This window comes from Micropterus dolomieu, linkage group LG18, assembly GCF_021292245.1.
Source record: "Micropterus dolomieu isolate WLL.071019.BEF.003 ecotype Adirondacks linkage group LG18, ASM2129224v1, whole genome shotgun sequence".
In the NCBI taxonomy this organism is placed as follows: domain Eukaryota; kingdom Metazoa; phylum Chordata; class Actinopteri; order Centrarchiformes; family Centrarchidae; genus Micropterus; species Micropterus dolomieu.
This window is the reverse complement of record NC_060167.1, coordinates 29,952,288-29,969,552: the sequence shown is the minus strand read 5'-3', so window position 1 is coordinate 29,969,552 and position 17,265 is coordinate 29,952,288. Positions and strand designations below refer to the sequence as shown.

General features: G+C 40.7%; 2 protein-coding genes and 3 non-coding genes across 6 annotated transcripts in view; 4 read left to right on the top strand and 1 right to left on the bottom strand.

Annotated features, from left to right (window-relative positions):
• Positions 1-5,896, top strand: part of tmf1 (TATA element modulatory factor 1) — a 13,074-nt gene extending 7,178 nt beyond the window's left edge. The window contains exons 10-17 of the mRNA XM_046076395.1: positions 2,075-2,231; positions 2,339-2,531; positions 3,790-3,859; positions 3,940-4,032; positions 4,179-4,301; positions 4,407-4,565; positions 4,788-4,913; positions 5,029-5,896. Of these exons, the coding sequence (XP_045932351.1) occupies positions 2,075-2,231; positions 2,339-2,531; positions 3,790-3,859; positions 3,940-4,032; positions 4,179-4,301; positions 4,407-4,565; positions 4,788-4,913; positions 5,029-5,169 (1,062 nt within the window). The 3' untranslated portion in view covers positions 5,170-5,896. The remainder of the gene's footprint in view (positions 1-2,074; positions 2,232-2,338; positions 2,532-3,789; positions 3,860-3,939; positions 4,033-4,178; positions 4,302-4,406; positions 4,566-4,787; positions 4,914-5,028) is intronic.
• trnar-acg lies at positions 3,173-3,245 on the top strand. The gene has a single exon. It is a non-coding gene; the product is annotated as a tRNA-Arg (tRNA).
• A 384-nt stretch (positions 5,897-6,280) lies between the features above and the next one.
• Positions 6,281-16,157, top strand: eogt (EGF domain-specific O-linked N-acetylglucosamine (GlcNAc) transferase). 2 transcript variants are annotated; one of them, XM_046076396.1, is made up of 11 exons: positions 6,281-6,357; positions 7,766-8,018; positions 8,949-9,049; positions 9,269-9,377; positions 9,618-9,712; positions 9,805-9,909; positions 12,908-13,014; positions 13,381-13,484; positions 14,694-14,786; positions 15,242-15,313; positions 16,044-16,157. In XM_046076396.1, the coding sequence occupies exons 2-11, from the start codon at positions 7,815-7,817 to the stop codon at positions 16,140-16,142; spliced, it is 1,089 nt and encodes a 362-aa protein (XP_045932352.1). In that variant the 5' UTR covers positions 6,281-6,357; positions 7,766-7,814; the 3' UTR covers positions 16,143-16,157. The 2 variants fall into 2 exon arrangements, with proteins under 2 accessions (XP_045932352.1, XP_045932353.1); XM_046076397.1 differs by having other exon boundaries at positions 6,325-6,347.
• trnae-cuc lies at positions 10,031-10,102 on the bottom strand. Its single transcript has one exon. It is a non-coding gene; the product is annotated as a tRNA-Glu (tRNA).
• Positions 11,693-11,765, top strand: trnar-acg. The gene has a single exon. It is a non-coding gene; the product is annotated as a tRNA-Arg (tRNA).
• Positions 16,158-17,265: the final 1,108 nt, after the last annotated feature.

Genomic DNA, 17,265 nt, shown 5'->3' with positions numbered 1-17,265 from the left:
TTGATTTAAAGATGAATATAATCAAAAAACTGTTCTTCACGCTGTCTCAAGTTGTCACATACTCTCATAAATGAATAAGCCACTTGGACCGTACTCATGTAACTTTGAAATAATGAAAACAATGGTTTGCAAATTGACACCCAAATACACACCTCAGAACCATGTTTTCTTAGCGACTGTTGTAGACTTGTAGTCTAGACACACACACACACACACACACACACACACACACACACACACACACACACACACACACACACACACACACACACACACACACACACACAAAGCAAAAAACAATAACATCTTAATAACATCTCTTAAAACACTGCATTTCTTAGCAAAAACATGGAGCACTATAAATTAATGTTATCTCTCAACATAAACCTCTAAAATGTGACAAAGATGTGACATGTGCAACTTAAAAAACTATGTGAAGTATAATCATGGCTATGATTCTGTCCTGCTTTATGTGTTTAGGTTCTAGATGGGAAGGAGGAGGTGGAGAAGCAGCACAGGGAGAACATCAAGAAGCTGAACGGTGTGGTGGAGAGGCAGGAGAAGGAGCTGAGCAGGCTGCAGACAGACGCTGAGGAGCTGCAGGAGCAGAACAGGAGTGTCCAGGCTGCTCTAGACAACTCTTATAAGTAAACACTGACACACCTTGCTATTAACACTAAATACTGACAACCACAGCTCTTATTGTGTATCTAACCTCACAAGCCAGCTATTGTATTGTACTTCATGTTTCATTATATTATTTCATGGTTGACAGAGCATACAGCGCAGAGTAGTATTTGCAAAGTGACACGTTTATTGTGTGGTACTCCAGTTAATTGGATTTGAAATGATAAAGTTTTGACTTTCACCTTCAATTTGAGGGTGTTTACATCTACACTGGGTGAACAGTATAGGAATTCTAACCATTTCTATACATAGCCTCCTAATTTTAAGGGGACAGTAAGTAAAAGTACAAATTAACATGTACTTTAATAATATATAAATACCGTATCGTCATTGTTTCCAATCAAATCTGTGCCAAGCAACAGCAAATATTTCACTCTTCTTACAAATAGGGACAGCACTCTTAATAGGGTCATGATGTTGATGGACTTCTACATCTCTGTTGTCAGGGAGCTGGCAGAGCTACACAGGGCGAATGCCAGCAGAGTCAGTGATGCCGAAGAAGCAGCCCTTAGCAGGGAAACGCAGGCCAAGGAGCAGCTGAGCCTGGCTCTTGAGAAGGCCAAGGAGGAGGCCAGGATGCAGCAGGAGGCCCTGGCCAATCAGGTAAAACGGGCTCATGTGCGTCAGTTTGTTCGCCGTGCATGTAGGTCAAGTTTCAGACCTACTGGGATGCTGCTGCTGCTGCACACATTGCATGTGTTAATATAAGCAGTAGTCCACAGTAGGCTGTGGTGCAGCCTCAATAAACCACAATCCTGAAACGTAAGTCAGTGGTGCAGTTTTTTCCCCCTAAAGTGCAGGTGGTACTGCTTCGAAACAATTGCCTGTTATGATTACTTAATCAGGCAGGCAGACAGAGTTGACAGTGTGTGATTGTTTAACTATACCCAGAATTTGTTCATCCTGCTTGTTTTCACTCACAAAAGCCCAATCCATGTAATACCACCAGAGCTGGGCAATAGAGGAAATGTTTACAGCATAAGCGGTTGATTATTTGTTGGACATGCTACATAAGCAAGATAGAAATTGTCAGGTAGTAATGTCAGTATAGCAGTGTCTTTAAGTACTTATTTGGTAATTTGTTTAGTTTTGCACATATATATAAGTAAGCCAGACCAGTTTATCAGGACATCCTTGATTAGCTTTTTCTGATGTTGTGTACAGGTGGCTGACCTGAGACTGGCTCTGCAGAGGGCCGAGCAACAGCAAGCAAGAAAAGAAGATTATTTGAGGGAGGAGATCAGTGAGCTGCAGCAGGTAACGTAATATGGCAGTTAAAAGGTGCACAACCAGGCTGGTTCCTTTTTATCAAGAGGCAAAAATAACAATCATTTTGAAAAGGTCAGGATTTAATGCTCGCCATTTTTTTTCTTGTCTTCTTCCACAGAGGCTTCAGGAGGCAGAGACTAGGAACCAGGAACTCAGTCAGAGTGTTACCTCAGCTACACGGCCACTACTGCGACAGATTGAGAACTTACAGGCCTCATTGGGCGGACAGACAGCATCCTGGGAAAAACTGGAGAAGAACATCTCTGATAGGCTTGGTAAGAGTCAGACGTTTAACTGTATGTGTAGAACAATAACCAAAATAAAGCACTATACAAAGTGATCATTTTTGCTTTCCCTTTAATCCCCCTTTTCTTTTCTACAGCGGAGGCCCAGGCACAGCTGGCTGTTGCTGTGGAGAAGGAGCGATCAGCAGCAGAGGAGCTGCTGTCCATCAAGTCCCAGCTGGCCTCTCTGGATTCCCAGAATTCCTTGCTCCGCCAGGAGAAGGCCCGACTCCTGGCACAGCTGGAGGCTGAGAAGAACAAGAGAGAGAAACTGGAAGATGAGACCAGCAGGTAACAAATTATAACTTATGGTAAGATACATCTAGCCAACCAGTTATTATCACTTGCACTCATTCTCAGTGCCGAGTGCCAGTGGTCGAGTTAGTTGGTTTAATTTGGACTATGACATGGCTTTAAAATGCTGATGGGGTTGCTACTGAATTATATCATAACCACTAGACCATCAAGAACGTGTGTTGCATGACAGAAGACAGGAGCTAACCATCAATAAGTAGCCCCCCCCCCCCTTTTGTCTTTTGTCTACATTTGGTTTAACTTTCTGTCATTGTTCCCAGAATCCTTACTTTAAAACATTAGAAGACATTAAATAACATGTTAAACGTTACGCCGCATTCATTTTCCCCTGTTGCCAAATATCTAACTTTTGCTGGGTGTTTTACAGATACATATGTGTGTGAAAAGTAGTGGCATAGTTTTTTAGGGTGGCATAAAGACCAGTGGAAGTGTTGCAGTCACCACGTGTTCCCTTGTAGTGCTAATGCTTCCTGGAGTGTCATTGTTTTACAATGAACCCATTTGTGAGTCAGAGTGTGAAGTAGAGGCGGGGGGGATTCCCCCCTGACGGAAGCAGTCATGCGTGCAAACATGGCCTTTGTGCTACATCTTTTGTGAGAAGGCAGGTTCCTTTGACTGGGCCAGTGGCGCAATGGATAACGCGTCTGACTACGGATCAGAAGATTCTAGGTTCGACTCCTGGCTGGCTCGGATGTTTTTTGCTCAGGTGTAAATCGTGTATGGTGTACTGTGCACATATTTTGTGACACAAAAGAAGAAAATATATCTTGATACTACAATAAAGTGCCTCTACAGCCTCTTACCTACACATGGCTGTAAAAAGAAAGGCTGAAATGATGCCAGTTTAAGCTGACATTAGATATTGCTCTTGGCTGCTTATGTCGCTCCTTCAGTGGCTTATTGCAGATTGTTATATTAAATTTGCAACGATTAATTGAATAATCAATGAGCTGATTATATCTTTGGGTTGTGGACAAAAAAAGCCATTTGCGGACATCAAACATTGTTGCCAATTTTCTGACACTTTATAGATGAAACAACCAATCGATTAATCAAGCAAATATTCCACAGATTAATCGACAATGAAAATAATTGTTAGTTGCAGCCCATCATTATAATGTACACCATTATATTGATTGATTGATTATCAGAATGTCGGAGGAGTATTTAACTGGTTTTGAGTCTATGCTATTTGTTTGTTTGTAGTGACTTGTTGCTTGTTAAATCAATGTAGGGAGCATGTTGAGCTGGAAAATCTGCGAGGAGAACACATTCGGATGCTAGAAGATGCCAAGAAAGAAAAGGTACCATAATGCTCCTTCCTACACCTGTTGTCCTCTATTAAAGAGCTTCCTCATGTGCATCGTTCTGCTTCTTCCACCAGCTGCTGCTGACCAATCAATTAGAGATGGAGAAGATGAAGGTGGAGCAAGAGAAGAAGAAGTGCTACTTGGCACAAGAGGCACTCAAGGAAAAGGTTTAGGAGAATTTTACAGAGAATTACCACCAAATGTTATCTGTAGTTAAATTTTTTGTTTTAAGAAATTTTAAAAATGTCTCAGTTCAAACAGTTAAGATGTTTCAGTTCTGTTCTCTAATGGCTGTGATATGTTTCCCTCTCAGGAGAGGAAGGCTATGAGCCACTCTGTAGGAGAGCCCCCAGCCTCCTCCACGCCCTCCCTGTCTCGCTCCAGCTCCATCAGTGGGGCAGACAATGCTGGTCTGCACACCTCTATTCTTTCCCAGGTACACGCCAGGAAAAATGTTCAAATCTAGAAGTAAAGATTAGATTTTACATGCTTTGATTTGTATAGCTTGATTGGTCCACTGTTTTGTTTCACTCGTCCACAGGATGACTCTTTAGACCACTCTCTGGCTACCATGACCATGTCTGTGTCGATGAGCGGGACCAACCTGTACGAGGCTGCCAGGCTGTCTGGAGGCTCCAGCATTGTGGAGAACCTCCAATCTCAGCTCAAACTCAGAGAAGGAGAGATAGCACAGCTGCAGGTAGCATTTCAGAACTAACGTAACACATAAAGATACTGAAGACTTTGTTTCTGCCTAAATCTACAATCTTTTTTTACAATTTAAAAAATTATTTATTTAAATATGAACCAACACTATGTATCTTTTGATAGGAAAAAAAGAGTCATCTCCTGCACTAAAAGACTGAAATGCTCTAGTGGTTTTCTTTATTTCTTTCATCGTTATTTCCTCCTGCTGTTGCAGCTTGAGATCTCCAGTCTAGAGAGGAGTCGTTCTGTGATGTCTGAGGAGCTAGTCCGACTCACCAATCAAAACGATGAGATGGAGGAGAAGGTGAAGGAGATCCCCAAATTAAAAGTTAATCTGAAGGTAAGGGCCTAATAAGGAAATAGAGGACACTTGAAGGTTCATTGGAAAGAATTTTCCTCTTGAGAGGGAATGTATTTGCCTTGGTTCTTCTAATTTCTGTGGCTGTGCATTTTAGGAACTGGAGCAGAGGCACAACACCATCCTGCAGATGTATGGAGAAAAGGCTGAAGAGGCCGAGGAGCTTAGACTGGACCTCGAAGATGTAAAGAACATGTACAAAACCCAGATTGATGAACTGCTGAAGAACCAGAAATAAACAGTTTTTGCTGCTCTGTTATTTCTGGGAACGAATCACCCGACCATCTTAGCCACAAATGCATTTACAGAATAAGATGGGGCAGATAATTTAAGTTTTATCACTGTGTTAAAGGAAAATTCATTCATCTTTATGTTTTATTTTATTTTAATTAATTATCACATATTTTATTTAAGTGGGGAAGTTGGGATTACGCATAAAATACAGTGTATTATTACAGAATCAGTATGAAGGATAGCCACAGTTTGTGATTCGGGTGTCCATCTTTGGGACTTAGTACAAACTTTGCTTTAGACATAATTTCCCATGACTGAACCTTTCACATAGTACTGTATAGGCAGTTTAACAATAGAAGAAGGTGAAGGTACTTTGCACTCTACAAATTCATCCTTGTTTCTTTTTAAATGGATTATCAGAATGGTTTAAGAAATATATAAAAATATTGTACAGACAAATGTATGTATTGTTCTTAACTCCTTACAAATGTGGTGTAGACCTGAGAGTAGTCTGTGATTGAAATCCTGAAGATTGGAATTTAATCCGTATAAATATGTAAATTAATAAACATTTACTGGGGTGGTGAAAAATACGGTGATTGGTTATTTATGTTTTTATTTAAGTATGGAATCGCACATCAGAAGTCAGTAATTTACATTCACAGGAAATGCTGCATTCTCTGAAAGCTACACAAAACTTCAAATAAATGTTCATGGTCTGAACAATTTCACACAGTTGTCCTTGTAAAATGTGATGGGTACAATTTTATTCAAATTGACAAACATAAATGTGAAACATAACATACATGAGCAGGTATTGTGCTTGTATAATAAAACTGAATTGATCACATTAGGATAACATTCTAGAAAGATGTTGAAGGGTTGTAAAATTTTCAGATAATGGGTTTTATCATTTAAATTTTTTTTTTCAATTTCTCAATCCAGCTTATTATCTATTAACAGATGGTGAATCTTGTTTTGCTGTCAACATGTACTGTAAAATGGTCCTTAGAAGAAAGGTTGGCTTTAGAGCTACAGTATTGGAGTAATCTAAGAAAAAGTGTGGCACACAGCGCCGCCACGTGGCGGCCGCTACATATTACATGCCGGTCTATCAGGTTTCCGGTGTTATGGCGACCACCGCCAACATCATCTTCGCTTCGGTCTGGAGGATAGCAGGCTGTGCGTTCAGGTAAACTGCCTCTCACTCAAACTCATAACAACCTTTAGACCATTAATAGTGAGTTTTATGCCCTTCGTACATTTTTGAACCGTGGAAATATTTGTCTCTCTTGTCCAGTTCTTTTAGTGCCCCATCGGTAACAGTAACAGTTAACGTTACAGCTTAAAATGAACGTAAAGGTGTCTTGGCTTTGTCAAGAACTAACGCTACATGTTAGCCACCACATAAATATTTCAGACAGTAGCCCCTCAATATAGTACTTTATTATTTTATCCTCTGAAAAAGAAAAGCGTAGGTAATGCGTTATTACTTCCACATGTCCTCAGTCCTCAGATTTATCTCACATACCTCTCAAGCCACTGAGTGTTCCTGGCGGGTTGCAACGTTAACGTCATCTTAAAGATTAACGTAACTAATGGACGCTGGCTGAAAGCTTGATAGTTACATGTTAGCGATAATTAGCTGGCTCAAGTGAAGTTTGCTTGTTCTCTAAGAGCCCACGTGGGGCAAACAGATGAAGTTACAGTGTTTGAATAGGACTCGTAAAAAACACCTCTGCCTTACACAGCGATAACGTATAAAACACTTAAGGAAAACCGTCCGACGATAATTAGCTAACTTACAACTAATGCCACCAAAACACTGTGAAGACACACTGTGCCGTGTTTTCACAAGGAGCTTTACTCCTGAAATATTTCCCAGATGGAGACGTTGTTAGGGAGTTTCAGACATCCCGTTACGCCCATCGCAAAGACAGTTTTTTCATTATCTTTAAGAAGCTCCAAGCGAACATGTGTAATTCATGACTACTGAAAACGTGTTGTTACCAAACCAACTGTTTAGACAGATCTATAATTTTGTTACAAGTCATATAGCAACATAAGTCCTCAGCTCCCTCAGATGTGCAAATATTTGGGATATATATTAATAATAATAATATTTGGGAGCCATTGTTTTACAACACAGTGTGGTAACTGCAATAACAGCAGTCACACATATTCTTTGATCATTGATTTTGGGAGTGTAGAATGTCAGTGGCTTTGGGCTGTGTAAGGACATGCATCCTTGAGACTTTCCAGAATCCCATGGAACATGAGCATATGACTGTCTGCGCTGTGAGTAAATACTGGTTTGACCACCTGGAACTGCAAAGGTCACATTATTACCAGCCAGCAGTTTTCATTTGCCCCTTAAGCCTCAGTTATGATTGCTCAGACAACAGTCGGAAAAAGGTCTGTAATACTTCCTGCAGCAGGACCTTTTCCTAATGTGGCTTTCAGATCCGCCTGGAACTAAGTTCCCACACACTTGCTTGTGCCCACATGCTTATACACTGTGGTGTTAGGCTTTTAACCAAGATTACACAGCGCAAGTCTGAGTCTGTGTCTCTGTCTCTCCTCTTCATTTTTCCCCTCAGGGTGCTGTGAAGAGCGGCGGCTATCTCACATGTCTGTGTAATTCTGACTATGCTGCTCTTGGTAGCACTGGGCACCGTTTTTTCTTTCACTGTGGTCACCACTGAGAAGGCTGAGAACACCAACCACAAACCACCAGCACCGCTGCTCAACTACAGCAGGATCTCCCTGCCGCCAGAGCACGTACCCTACTTCCTCTTCAACAACAAGAGGGTGGCCAAGCAATGCCGCCTGGACCCACTCTGCCCCTTTAAAGTAAGAGATAATCTGTTAACTTTTCACAGTTCAACTTCTTTCTTCAGTTTAGTGGTAGCATGTTAGTTAGTTCCTTTGAGTTTAGCTGTTCTGCATGGAAAGACTCTAACAAAGCCCTTTGTTAATTGACTGTCTATTGCCTTAAGCTTTAGATCATAACCAATAAGAACATGAAATGTGTTGTTGAATTTCATTGTCTGTTTGTGTTGTGTAAGCATTATGATTCGTCAGAATGGGCAGTATTTAATTGAGAATGCACTCAATTGCAGTTTTAAATGAGGTAATTTGTGGACATTGATGTGCACGTAAATGGACACTGCCCTCCAAAAGTTGGCAAGAAGACACGGGGGATTGTCCTGGCCCTACGTCTTTGGAAGTCACACTGATACTTCCCGCAAAGATAAATATTTTTCGAACATCGGGATTATTTTTTTGTCTGTAACAGTTAGCACTTGTTTAAAAAGTACAGGATTGTTGAAACAGTTTGTTCTACCCTAGCTGGGGCAGTGGATGAGTGGAGTTTGCTCTGGAATTTACTTTACGATTTGCAATTACAATTGTATTAAGGACGGACTGTATTAGAGAAAAGCATGTTTTAGATACTAACTATTGTGTAAAGTTATATTATTTTTGAACTGTGTTGCAATTTCATCAACTTAGTCAGCTCATTGTGGATTAGCAAATATTATTGTTCCGGTGTTGGTCTGACTTGACTGTCTACTAGCACATAACAATTATTGCATATCCACAGAATCTGCTTTTCGTCCATAGTCAGTCAGTTTTGTTCTGTAGTTTTTAATAGATTTTAATCATCAACGTCCTTTTAAAAATATAAACTTAGATGGCATACCACCACACTGTATGTTGTCTCTGTCTCATGCTCTCTCTCTCACACACACACATATATATTCACATTTGTTTTTACAACAGGATGTGCTGCAGGATCTGTCTGCCTGTTGGGGTTATGAGAAGAACTGTGATCCAGGGAAGCGCTTTAGTTATCCAGTCTGTACCAAAGCAGACTCTGGATGGTACTGTTCCTCACATCATGTTCTAGTACACGTTATGTTCTTACTTTGTCCTTCTCAGAAGTATAATGCAATTTACATTAATTCACTTCACTCTGAATTCACTGGAACCTGGTCTCCAGTATTTTTCAAACATAATAGTGTACTCATTGATAGCATGCATCATTGATGAACCATTATGGCTTGGGCTTTGCTGATCTGCCTAAATCTCTGATCTGTCAGGGCCCGTTCACTGGAGGCAGCCCAGGAGCTTTTCTGGAAGCAGGCTGATTTTGGCTACGTCAAAGAACGCCTCTCTGAGCTCAACACACTCTGCAAGGCCAGCAAGCCAGTAAGTCTGCTCATTTCCTCAGTTCCCACGGGCCTACTGAGTCAACAGGATGAAACAACAGGTAGAAACATAGTGACAGACATAGTGCTTAAAGAGTCCACAGACTATAGGGCTGAACATAATTTGTAGTTTAAAAGCGGTAGTGTAGAGAGAGTAGAGACCACTCTCAAAATCTCTAAGGTCCAGAGTTTATTTATTTCAATTAAATACTAAAGATTTGTATTCTTAATATTTTTCCAGGGGGACTCATCATTAAGATGTAGCAGCCACACACGATTCTGTAAGGCAACTAATCTTTACCTGGACTTGCGTAAGCCGCGCAGAAGTCATGAGAGGTCAGTATGTTTGAAAATGACATGTACATGAAAAATGCATTACACTGACACAGATGAGGGCGCCGTGAAATTCATCCCTGTTTATGCTGCAGATACAAGGAGGACTTCATTCAGAGTGGTGAGATTGGTGGTCGGTGCAGACTGAACAAGCGAGCGCTCACTGCTGAGGGAGAGCACAAGAGCCCCTTACAATCTTGGTGAGGCAGGACGCACACATTCACACACTTGGTTCCTGAGCTATAGACAATGGTGTTGGTATGAACTCTTGGTACTTGGAGAAAACATGGGTTTATGCTCACTGAAGGAGGCCAAAGCAAGTTCCCTGACCGGGAATTGAACCCAGGCTGCGGCGGTGAGAGCACCGAACCCTAACCACTAGACTACCAGGGAGTTAAAAGCTAGTTTTTGTGCACAGTTTTTGTCCATAATTGAATGCATTGATAGGTTACATTTGCATGGTTTGTTCATCCTAATCAGAATCAGAATCAGAAGGAGCTTTGTTGCCAAGTAGTGTTTTACACATACGAGGAATTTGCTGTGGTGATAAGCTGCTACACGTAGACAAACAGTCAACATAAATAAATGTAGAAATATATAAATATGGAATGGAAGAACAACGTTGCAGATATATACATGTGCATTATTCTGGGTCTGTGCCGTGCAAAAGTAACGCAACGGAAGAGAATACTGTGTACATTTAAATATATAAACTGACAACATAAAAATATACAACAACAAAGATCAACAATCTACAACAAATATGCGCGACGTGCCAGGTCTGAGCCTGACAAGCGATGAAACAGTATTTACATGTGCAGAGACATTTGTATCGTTTGCAAGGGGGGAGTGTCAGTGGGGGACCCGGGCCTTGTTAATGAGGCTTGTAGCAGACGGGAAGAAACTGTTTTTGTGGCGAGAGATTTTGGTCCTGATGGACCGCAGCCTCCTGCCAGAGGGGAGAGTCTGAAACAGTTTGTGTCCGGGGTGGGGAGGAGTCAGCTGCAATCTTTGGGGTGGGGCTGGGCTCTTACTGAAGTCCACGAGCATCTCCACGGTCTTCTGAGCGTTGAGCTCCACACTGTTCTGGCTGCACCAGGTCACCAGATGGTCGATCTCCCACCTGTAGGCGGACTCATCCCCACCTGAGATGAGCTCAGTGAGGGTGGTGTCATCAGCTTGACAGACTCTGAGGTTGATTTGTAAATTGCTTGTTAATGGTCTTATGTGGAGGCACTACTGACAGACACTGGAACACCTGCACATACACCGATGTGTCTGCCAATAAATATATAAAAAGACATGATGTTACCATGATTTCATAGTGTGTTGTCTAGTTTTAGTTGCTAAATAGGCCCAAAACTGAGATCCCTGACCGGGAATCGAACCCAGACCGCAGCGGTGAGAGCGCCTACTTTGAACCACTAGACCATCAGGGATGTTTAGCCACTTGCTTCATTCTGGATTCTAGAGCATGTGTGACAACCACAGTCTATGGTGACAACTGGCAGGACTGGATTTGGAGAATGTAGTAACATAGACCATCACTAGGTGGTGCTTTCCCCCCCCTCGCTGATAAGCTATTCTGTGCACTGTATTGCCAGAATTTAACAGGCGTCTGTAGGTATTACTGTCCTGTACGGCTTAGAGGTGGCTTGTGTTCTGCCTGGAGACATTGCAGTTACACTATGTGCCATGTTTGCTTGAGTCAGACCAGCTACGTCTCCATTCCAGGGAGAACAGTGTAGGTAAAATCAGAAAGATTCAAAGCTCTGCAGTCAACTGTTCCAGACTCAAAGGCAGGTAGAGTGATCCGTAACAACAAGAGGCTGCGAAGTAGTAGACCCCCTCCCCCCCTCCTTCCCCTGCCAGAAAGAATCATGTTGGTCCTTCTGAAAGCAGTCCCGGCTGAGTCACTCAGGAATGTGAGGGTGGAGTTTGTGCTCCATGCTTGTCTTTTGTCAAAAGAAATGAGGGGGTAGCGGGCCAGTGGCGCAATGGATAACGCGTCTGACTACGGATCAGAAGATTCTAGGTTCGACTCCTGGCTGGCTCGTGTAGCATTTTCTTCCTCATCTGTGGAGAGAGTTATGCTGCAATGTAAAATGTAGCTCTTAATGTGCACCAAGTACAGCAATTGTCATAGTTGTATGTTGTGTTTGCTTATTACAGTAATCAGTAATTGCACAGTAATTGTATTTTATATCCTCATTAGTTGTTAGATTTAAAGGTATCCCATTTGTTAAAATTCAACCCTTTCTTGGGCAATTTCCTATAATTTGAACAATCCTCAGCCCTGTGTATTATAGCATAGAAACTGGAAAGCCTCCACTGAAGGCCCTGCTATTGTGAGCCTGCAGTGAAATATCTTTAAATGATGTTTTTGAATTTAAATATATTAGTCCCACTGAACAAGGGAATGCCTCCAAGTTGGCTATCATCCCCACATATCTTTTTCTTCGCCAGAGCTGATGTGACCTCACCACCACCTGACATTAGAAACTCGAACAGAGGGAGGACATTTGACAGAATATGCAAAATCTTGTGCACCTAATAATAGCAATTCACAAGATCTTATTAAGATTATCAAACATGTTCTGTGATACCATTATTATTAATTTGATTCAGTTTGAGTTGTTCATTTTTAGGTCATAGAATTTCCCCCTAACCACCTTTAATGGGCACTTTTTGAGTAACTCTTATTACAAAGATGTCAACTGGACTTCAAATATTCAAATCATTGTCTCGGTCAGACCAGTGGACAACTGAAACAGGAACACTCTACCTTAACAAGCTACTGTCATTTGAATTGTTTAGCCAGTGAGGTTCCTGAAAAGAGAAATGTAATGTTTATTGTATTTTTGCCATGTGACAATCAATTTGTTTTACCTATTACCTATTTTCGGGGTGCCTATTGTACATCGGGCCTTGGACTAGAATTAGCCCTCTCCAATGAATTCAAAATAGCTTTATTATTTTATTTCAGATTAAACAGTAGAGACAACATAATCTTAAACCGATGCACACTTTCTTTTTTCTTTTTTGATTCTGCTACGGGCAGTAACAAAAGTTCGAAATGTCCACTGCTGCAAAAGGGAGTATTAAAATAAATTAATTCTCTGTTAAGTCACTATTATAAATGTTTTTGGGTTGTAATGTTTGTTATAGTATATTTATGTGCTGTGCTGTTTTTTGCAGGTATGCTGAGCTGCAGACATACACTGAGCTGGACTTTCATCCCATTGAGGACGCACACTGTGACATCATCATTGAAAAACCCACTGTTTTCATGAAACTGGATGCTGGTAAGTAACAAAGGTTTATGTGACTCAATTTAAAGCCCTGCAGTCTAAACAAGTAGCTAAAACCTTTGCACGTATTACACCTTAATAAAAAACACATGCTCTTTTGGACGTGTGCACATTCAACTTGTTTGCAAGACACTGGATGAAGATGTTTTTGCAGTTAATTCATGTTTCCAGCATGCAATAGCAAGGATTCCACCAAACTTTATAGAACCCTTGCTGAGTAATGTCTTGAGAGCTGGACTCCAGAGATTTGTTCCTCTTTTAATGACAGGCCTAACATCAGACTGATGTTCACAGTTCACTTTTTTCCGCTTTCTGTCGTTACATGATGACAAAAATAATAATTGTGTGTTTCTGTACTAGGAGTGAACATGTACCACCATTTCTGTGACTTTGTCAACCTCTACATCTCCCAGCACATTAACAACTCCTTCAGCTCAGATATTAACATCATCATGTGGGACACGGTGGGTACCAGAAGGCTCCTATTACAGTTTCAATGGAAAGGAGGGTGTAAGGTAGATATGTTCTGTAGTTTGTTGTTTCTGTTTAAGGTTAGCTACACATACTCTGTAGTTAGGGATACATAGCTGTTCAAGTTCAAATGAACGTGCTTGCTATGACCACCGGAAATGATAACAATTCATAAACGACTTGTTTAATTCCACTTTTTTTTTTTCAATTACACTTTTTCACCCTTGCAGACTGCGATAAAAGAAGATAAATGTTTAGGAAGTTCATGTCACACCTTTAATTATTTGTCAAAATGAAACACCAGACAGGATTTTCCATGTGTCCTGTCTCAAGTGAATTGTTGATGACGTCTTCTAGCTAACAAGAAATAAATATACATTTATGAAATAAATCCTATATGAAGGCAGTTCTCAGCCTCCATATAGAGAGAAGAGTTGATTTGTTCTCGAATAATAAAGATCAAACACGTTTTCCAAATGTTGATGCATAAGATTAGTTTGATTAAGATTCATATTGCAGATGCAGCAATATATTTTAGCTTTCTCTCTCTATGTAATATTGTCTGTGATGATATTGTCCAGAGTAACATCAGAGAGGGAAAGTATTTTGGAAAATAAAAATGTATTTTTTTAAAAAGAAAGTAAAACCTGTTGTTTTCCCCACTTAATTATGTTATACATAATTTGCTCACAAATGGTGAAGAGGAAACACGGAGTAATACAAATATTTGAAATAAGTAAATAAGTATCTTAAAATTGAGATTGGATTTGAATACCGCAACCGAGCCAGAAAGCCAAACTGTAGTTTGTCTGTAATGTACTACAGTCACGGTTTTTGTTTAACAATTCAGTGGCGTATGTGCCTGATGAAGACATCAAGGGGAAACACCAGTTGAAAAACAGAATGCTTTACAGACAGCCTTATCCGGCCCATTGTTCCCCCCAGTGTGTACAGAGGTTAAGAGGAAAAGGGAAGGAGAGAAAACTGTCAAGGAGAAGGAAAGCAGTGACCTTTCAGCACAAACTGCACACAGCAGTCCAAACAGCAGCAGACTGTCAGATAATGTGATAACAGATTTTGTATAAAACCAAAACTTGTGTTTTTAAACAGATGACTCTGGCACTGCTAAAGGCTGTAGTTGATTTAACTTGTGCTGTTTTTTTCATTTCTAATGTAACAATATTTCATGTTTTTTTCCCCAGAGTTTTTATGGTTATGGAGATCTGTTCAGTGAAACATGGAGGGTTTTCTCAGACTACGACATCATACACCTGAAGACCTATGACTCAAAAAGAGTAGGTATAATGTCACCTCTGGCTGGACATTTTATACTCCTGCTTTGTAAAGGTGTTAAACTCATCACTTACTCAAAATTGGTTTTTTTTAGTCTATGAAAGTTAACTAAAGTCTTTAGAGTGGTTTTACAGAACCTGTCCTGGCTTGTTTTTTTTCAGGAAAAATCCTCACTGGAAATATTGTGTTTGGTGTATGAACAAATAAGAAATATGTGCTTGAGTGATCTCTGAGAATAGCAGTTCAAAAACACCACAGCAATGTGCAGGTTTTATGTTTACTATATATTGCCTAATTGGTCTTGTACACCCAAATCATCATTCCCATATTTTGTAAAGCACTTGAAGATGTATGAAGTATGCATGCATTCGTGTACAACAGCATGACATATACACAAACTGATTTCTGTGCCATGCTGTATGCTTACTACATTGATTTATTTACACTTTGTCCATAGGTGTGTTTTAAAGATGCCTTCTTCTCCCTCCTCCCGAGAATGAGATATGGCCTCTTTTATAACACACCTCTCGTAAGTTACCTGTCATGTATATGTGTGTGTGTTTGTGTGTGTGGCCACTAAACAGATGTACTTTATTATGTACATGTATTTGCTTTGAACAAATTGCAGCATCTCGTAGTTTCAGTGCTGCCTTGTTTGTGTAATCATTTAAATATTTTTGTGATAGATTTATTAAAAGCCTTTATTGGACATTCGTCCCCACATGCACAATGATATCCGGTTTTAGTCGTGAAACATGCAGTTCAAGTCAAATATTTATGTGATGTATTCAAAAGCTCAGCAAGTGCTTATGTTATTTAAATGATAATTCCAAGGAGATTACTACAAAGATGATACCATGTAAATGTGCATTGTCCTGTGGTTCCAGCCTTGAGGTGTGAAATATTGATAGGTCAGCCTCAAGCTGATGCTTGCGATTGCCCCTGCAGCACATGTCATGTTTATATTCATGTGCCCACATTTACAACTGCAGTGAAGCAGTGTGTGTTTGTGAGATTTTTAGACTTGAGAAATGCATTGGCTCATATGTTATTCATTCTTGGGAGATTAGGAAATATGTTTATGATAGACAGATTTCAAGTGTGATACATATTTTTCATCACAACCCAGTGCAGTGCACTAGAGTAGCCGGATTCAGATTGCCATCAATTCATTTTCTAAAAACAAAATAATCATTTGAATAGATGAAATATATTGCATGTGTGGATGACATTGACACTTTTTGATGTGTTGACGGCAGATCTCAGACTGCTACAGTGAAGGGATGTTTAGAGCGTTCTCCCAGCATGTCCTTCATCGACTGAATATCCCACAAAATGGGCCAAAGGTAGGAACATAGTCTTTTAGTTAACACTAATTCATATCTGTTCCTTTTATATTATAATCTTTTATGAGACTGACAAATCCTAACCAGTAGACAACCATTTCAAATAGGACACCAACATGTTCCATCAGCTTGTGCCGAAATGATCATTTACATTTACTCATTTGGCAGACGCTTTTATCCAAAGCGACTTACATTTGAGGAACAACATACAAGCATCAACAGAGCATCAACTACTGACAATACATACTAGTAAGAGCAGCAATAAATACTCGTAAGAGCTCACAGTACATATCACATCAATGGGGTAAATACCTAGGGAAGGAAGTAAGAGTTAACGAAAAGTGCAATCAAAATAAAAAGTGCAATCAATACAAGATCATTGTAGGGGATAGAAGAAGAGCACAGGAAGTGCATGTTAGAGGTTAGGAGTTAGAGATGTTATAAGAGGAAGTGTTCTCGGAAGAGATGAGTTTTCAAGAGCTTCTTGAAGTTAGAGAGGGACGCCCCTGCTCTGATGGCGTGTGGTAGCTCGTTCCACCATCGTGGAGTCACAGATGAGAATAGCCGGTACTGGGATTGCTTTGTGTGAAGGGATGGCAGAGCCAGGCGGCGTTCGTTGGAGGAGCGTAGCGGCCGAGAAGGAACGTAAGTTTGTATTATGGAGTTTAGGTAGATGGGTGCAGACCCAGTAGTCACTCTGTATGCAAGCATTAGTGACTTGAATTTGATTCTGGAGGCCACGGAGAGCCAGTGGAGGTCACTGAGTAATGGAGTGACATGAGTCCTTTTGGGCTGATCAAAAACCAGACGCGCTCTGAACCATTTGTAAGGGTTTCACCGCACAAGCTGGGAGACCTGCTAGGAGGGCATTGCAATAGTCGATGCGAGAGATAACCATGGCCTGTACCAGAAGCTGGGTGGCGTACTGAGTGAGGTAGGGCCTGATTTTCCTTATGTTGTATAGAGCAAAGTGGCATGACCGAGAGACAGTAGCAACATGGTCTGAAAAGGACAGCTGGTCATCAATCATGACACCTAAGTTTCTCACCACCTTGGTTGGAGTGATGGTTGCGGAGTCAATTTGTAGTTTGATGTTATGGTGGATAGATTGCTTGGCTGGAATGACCAAGAGTTC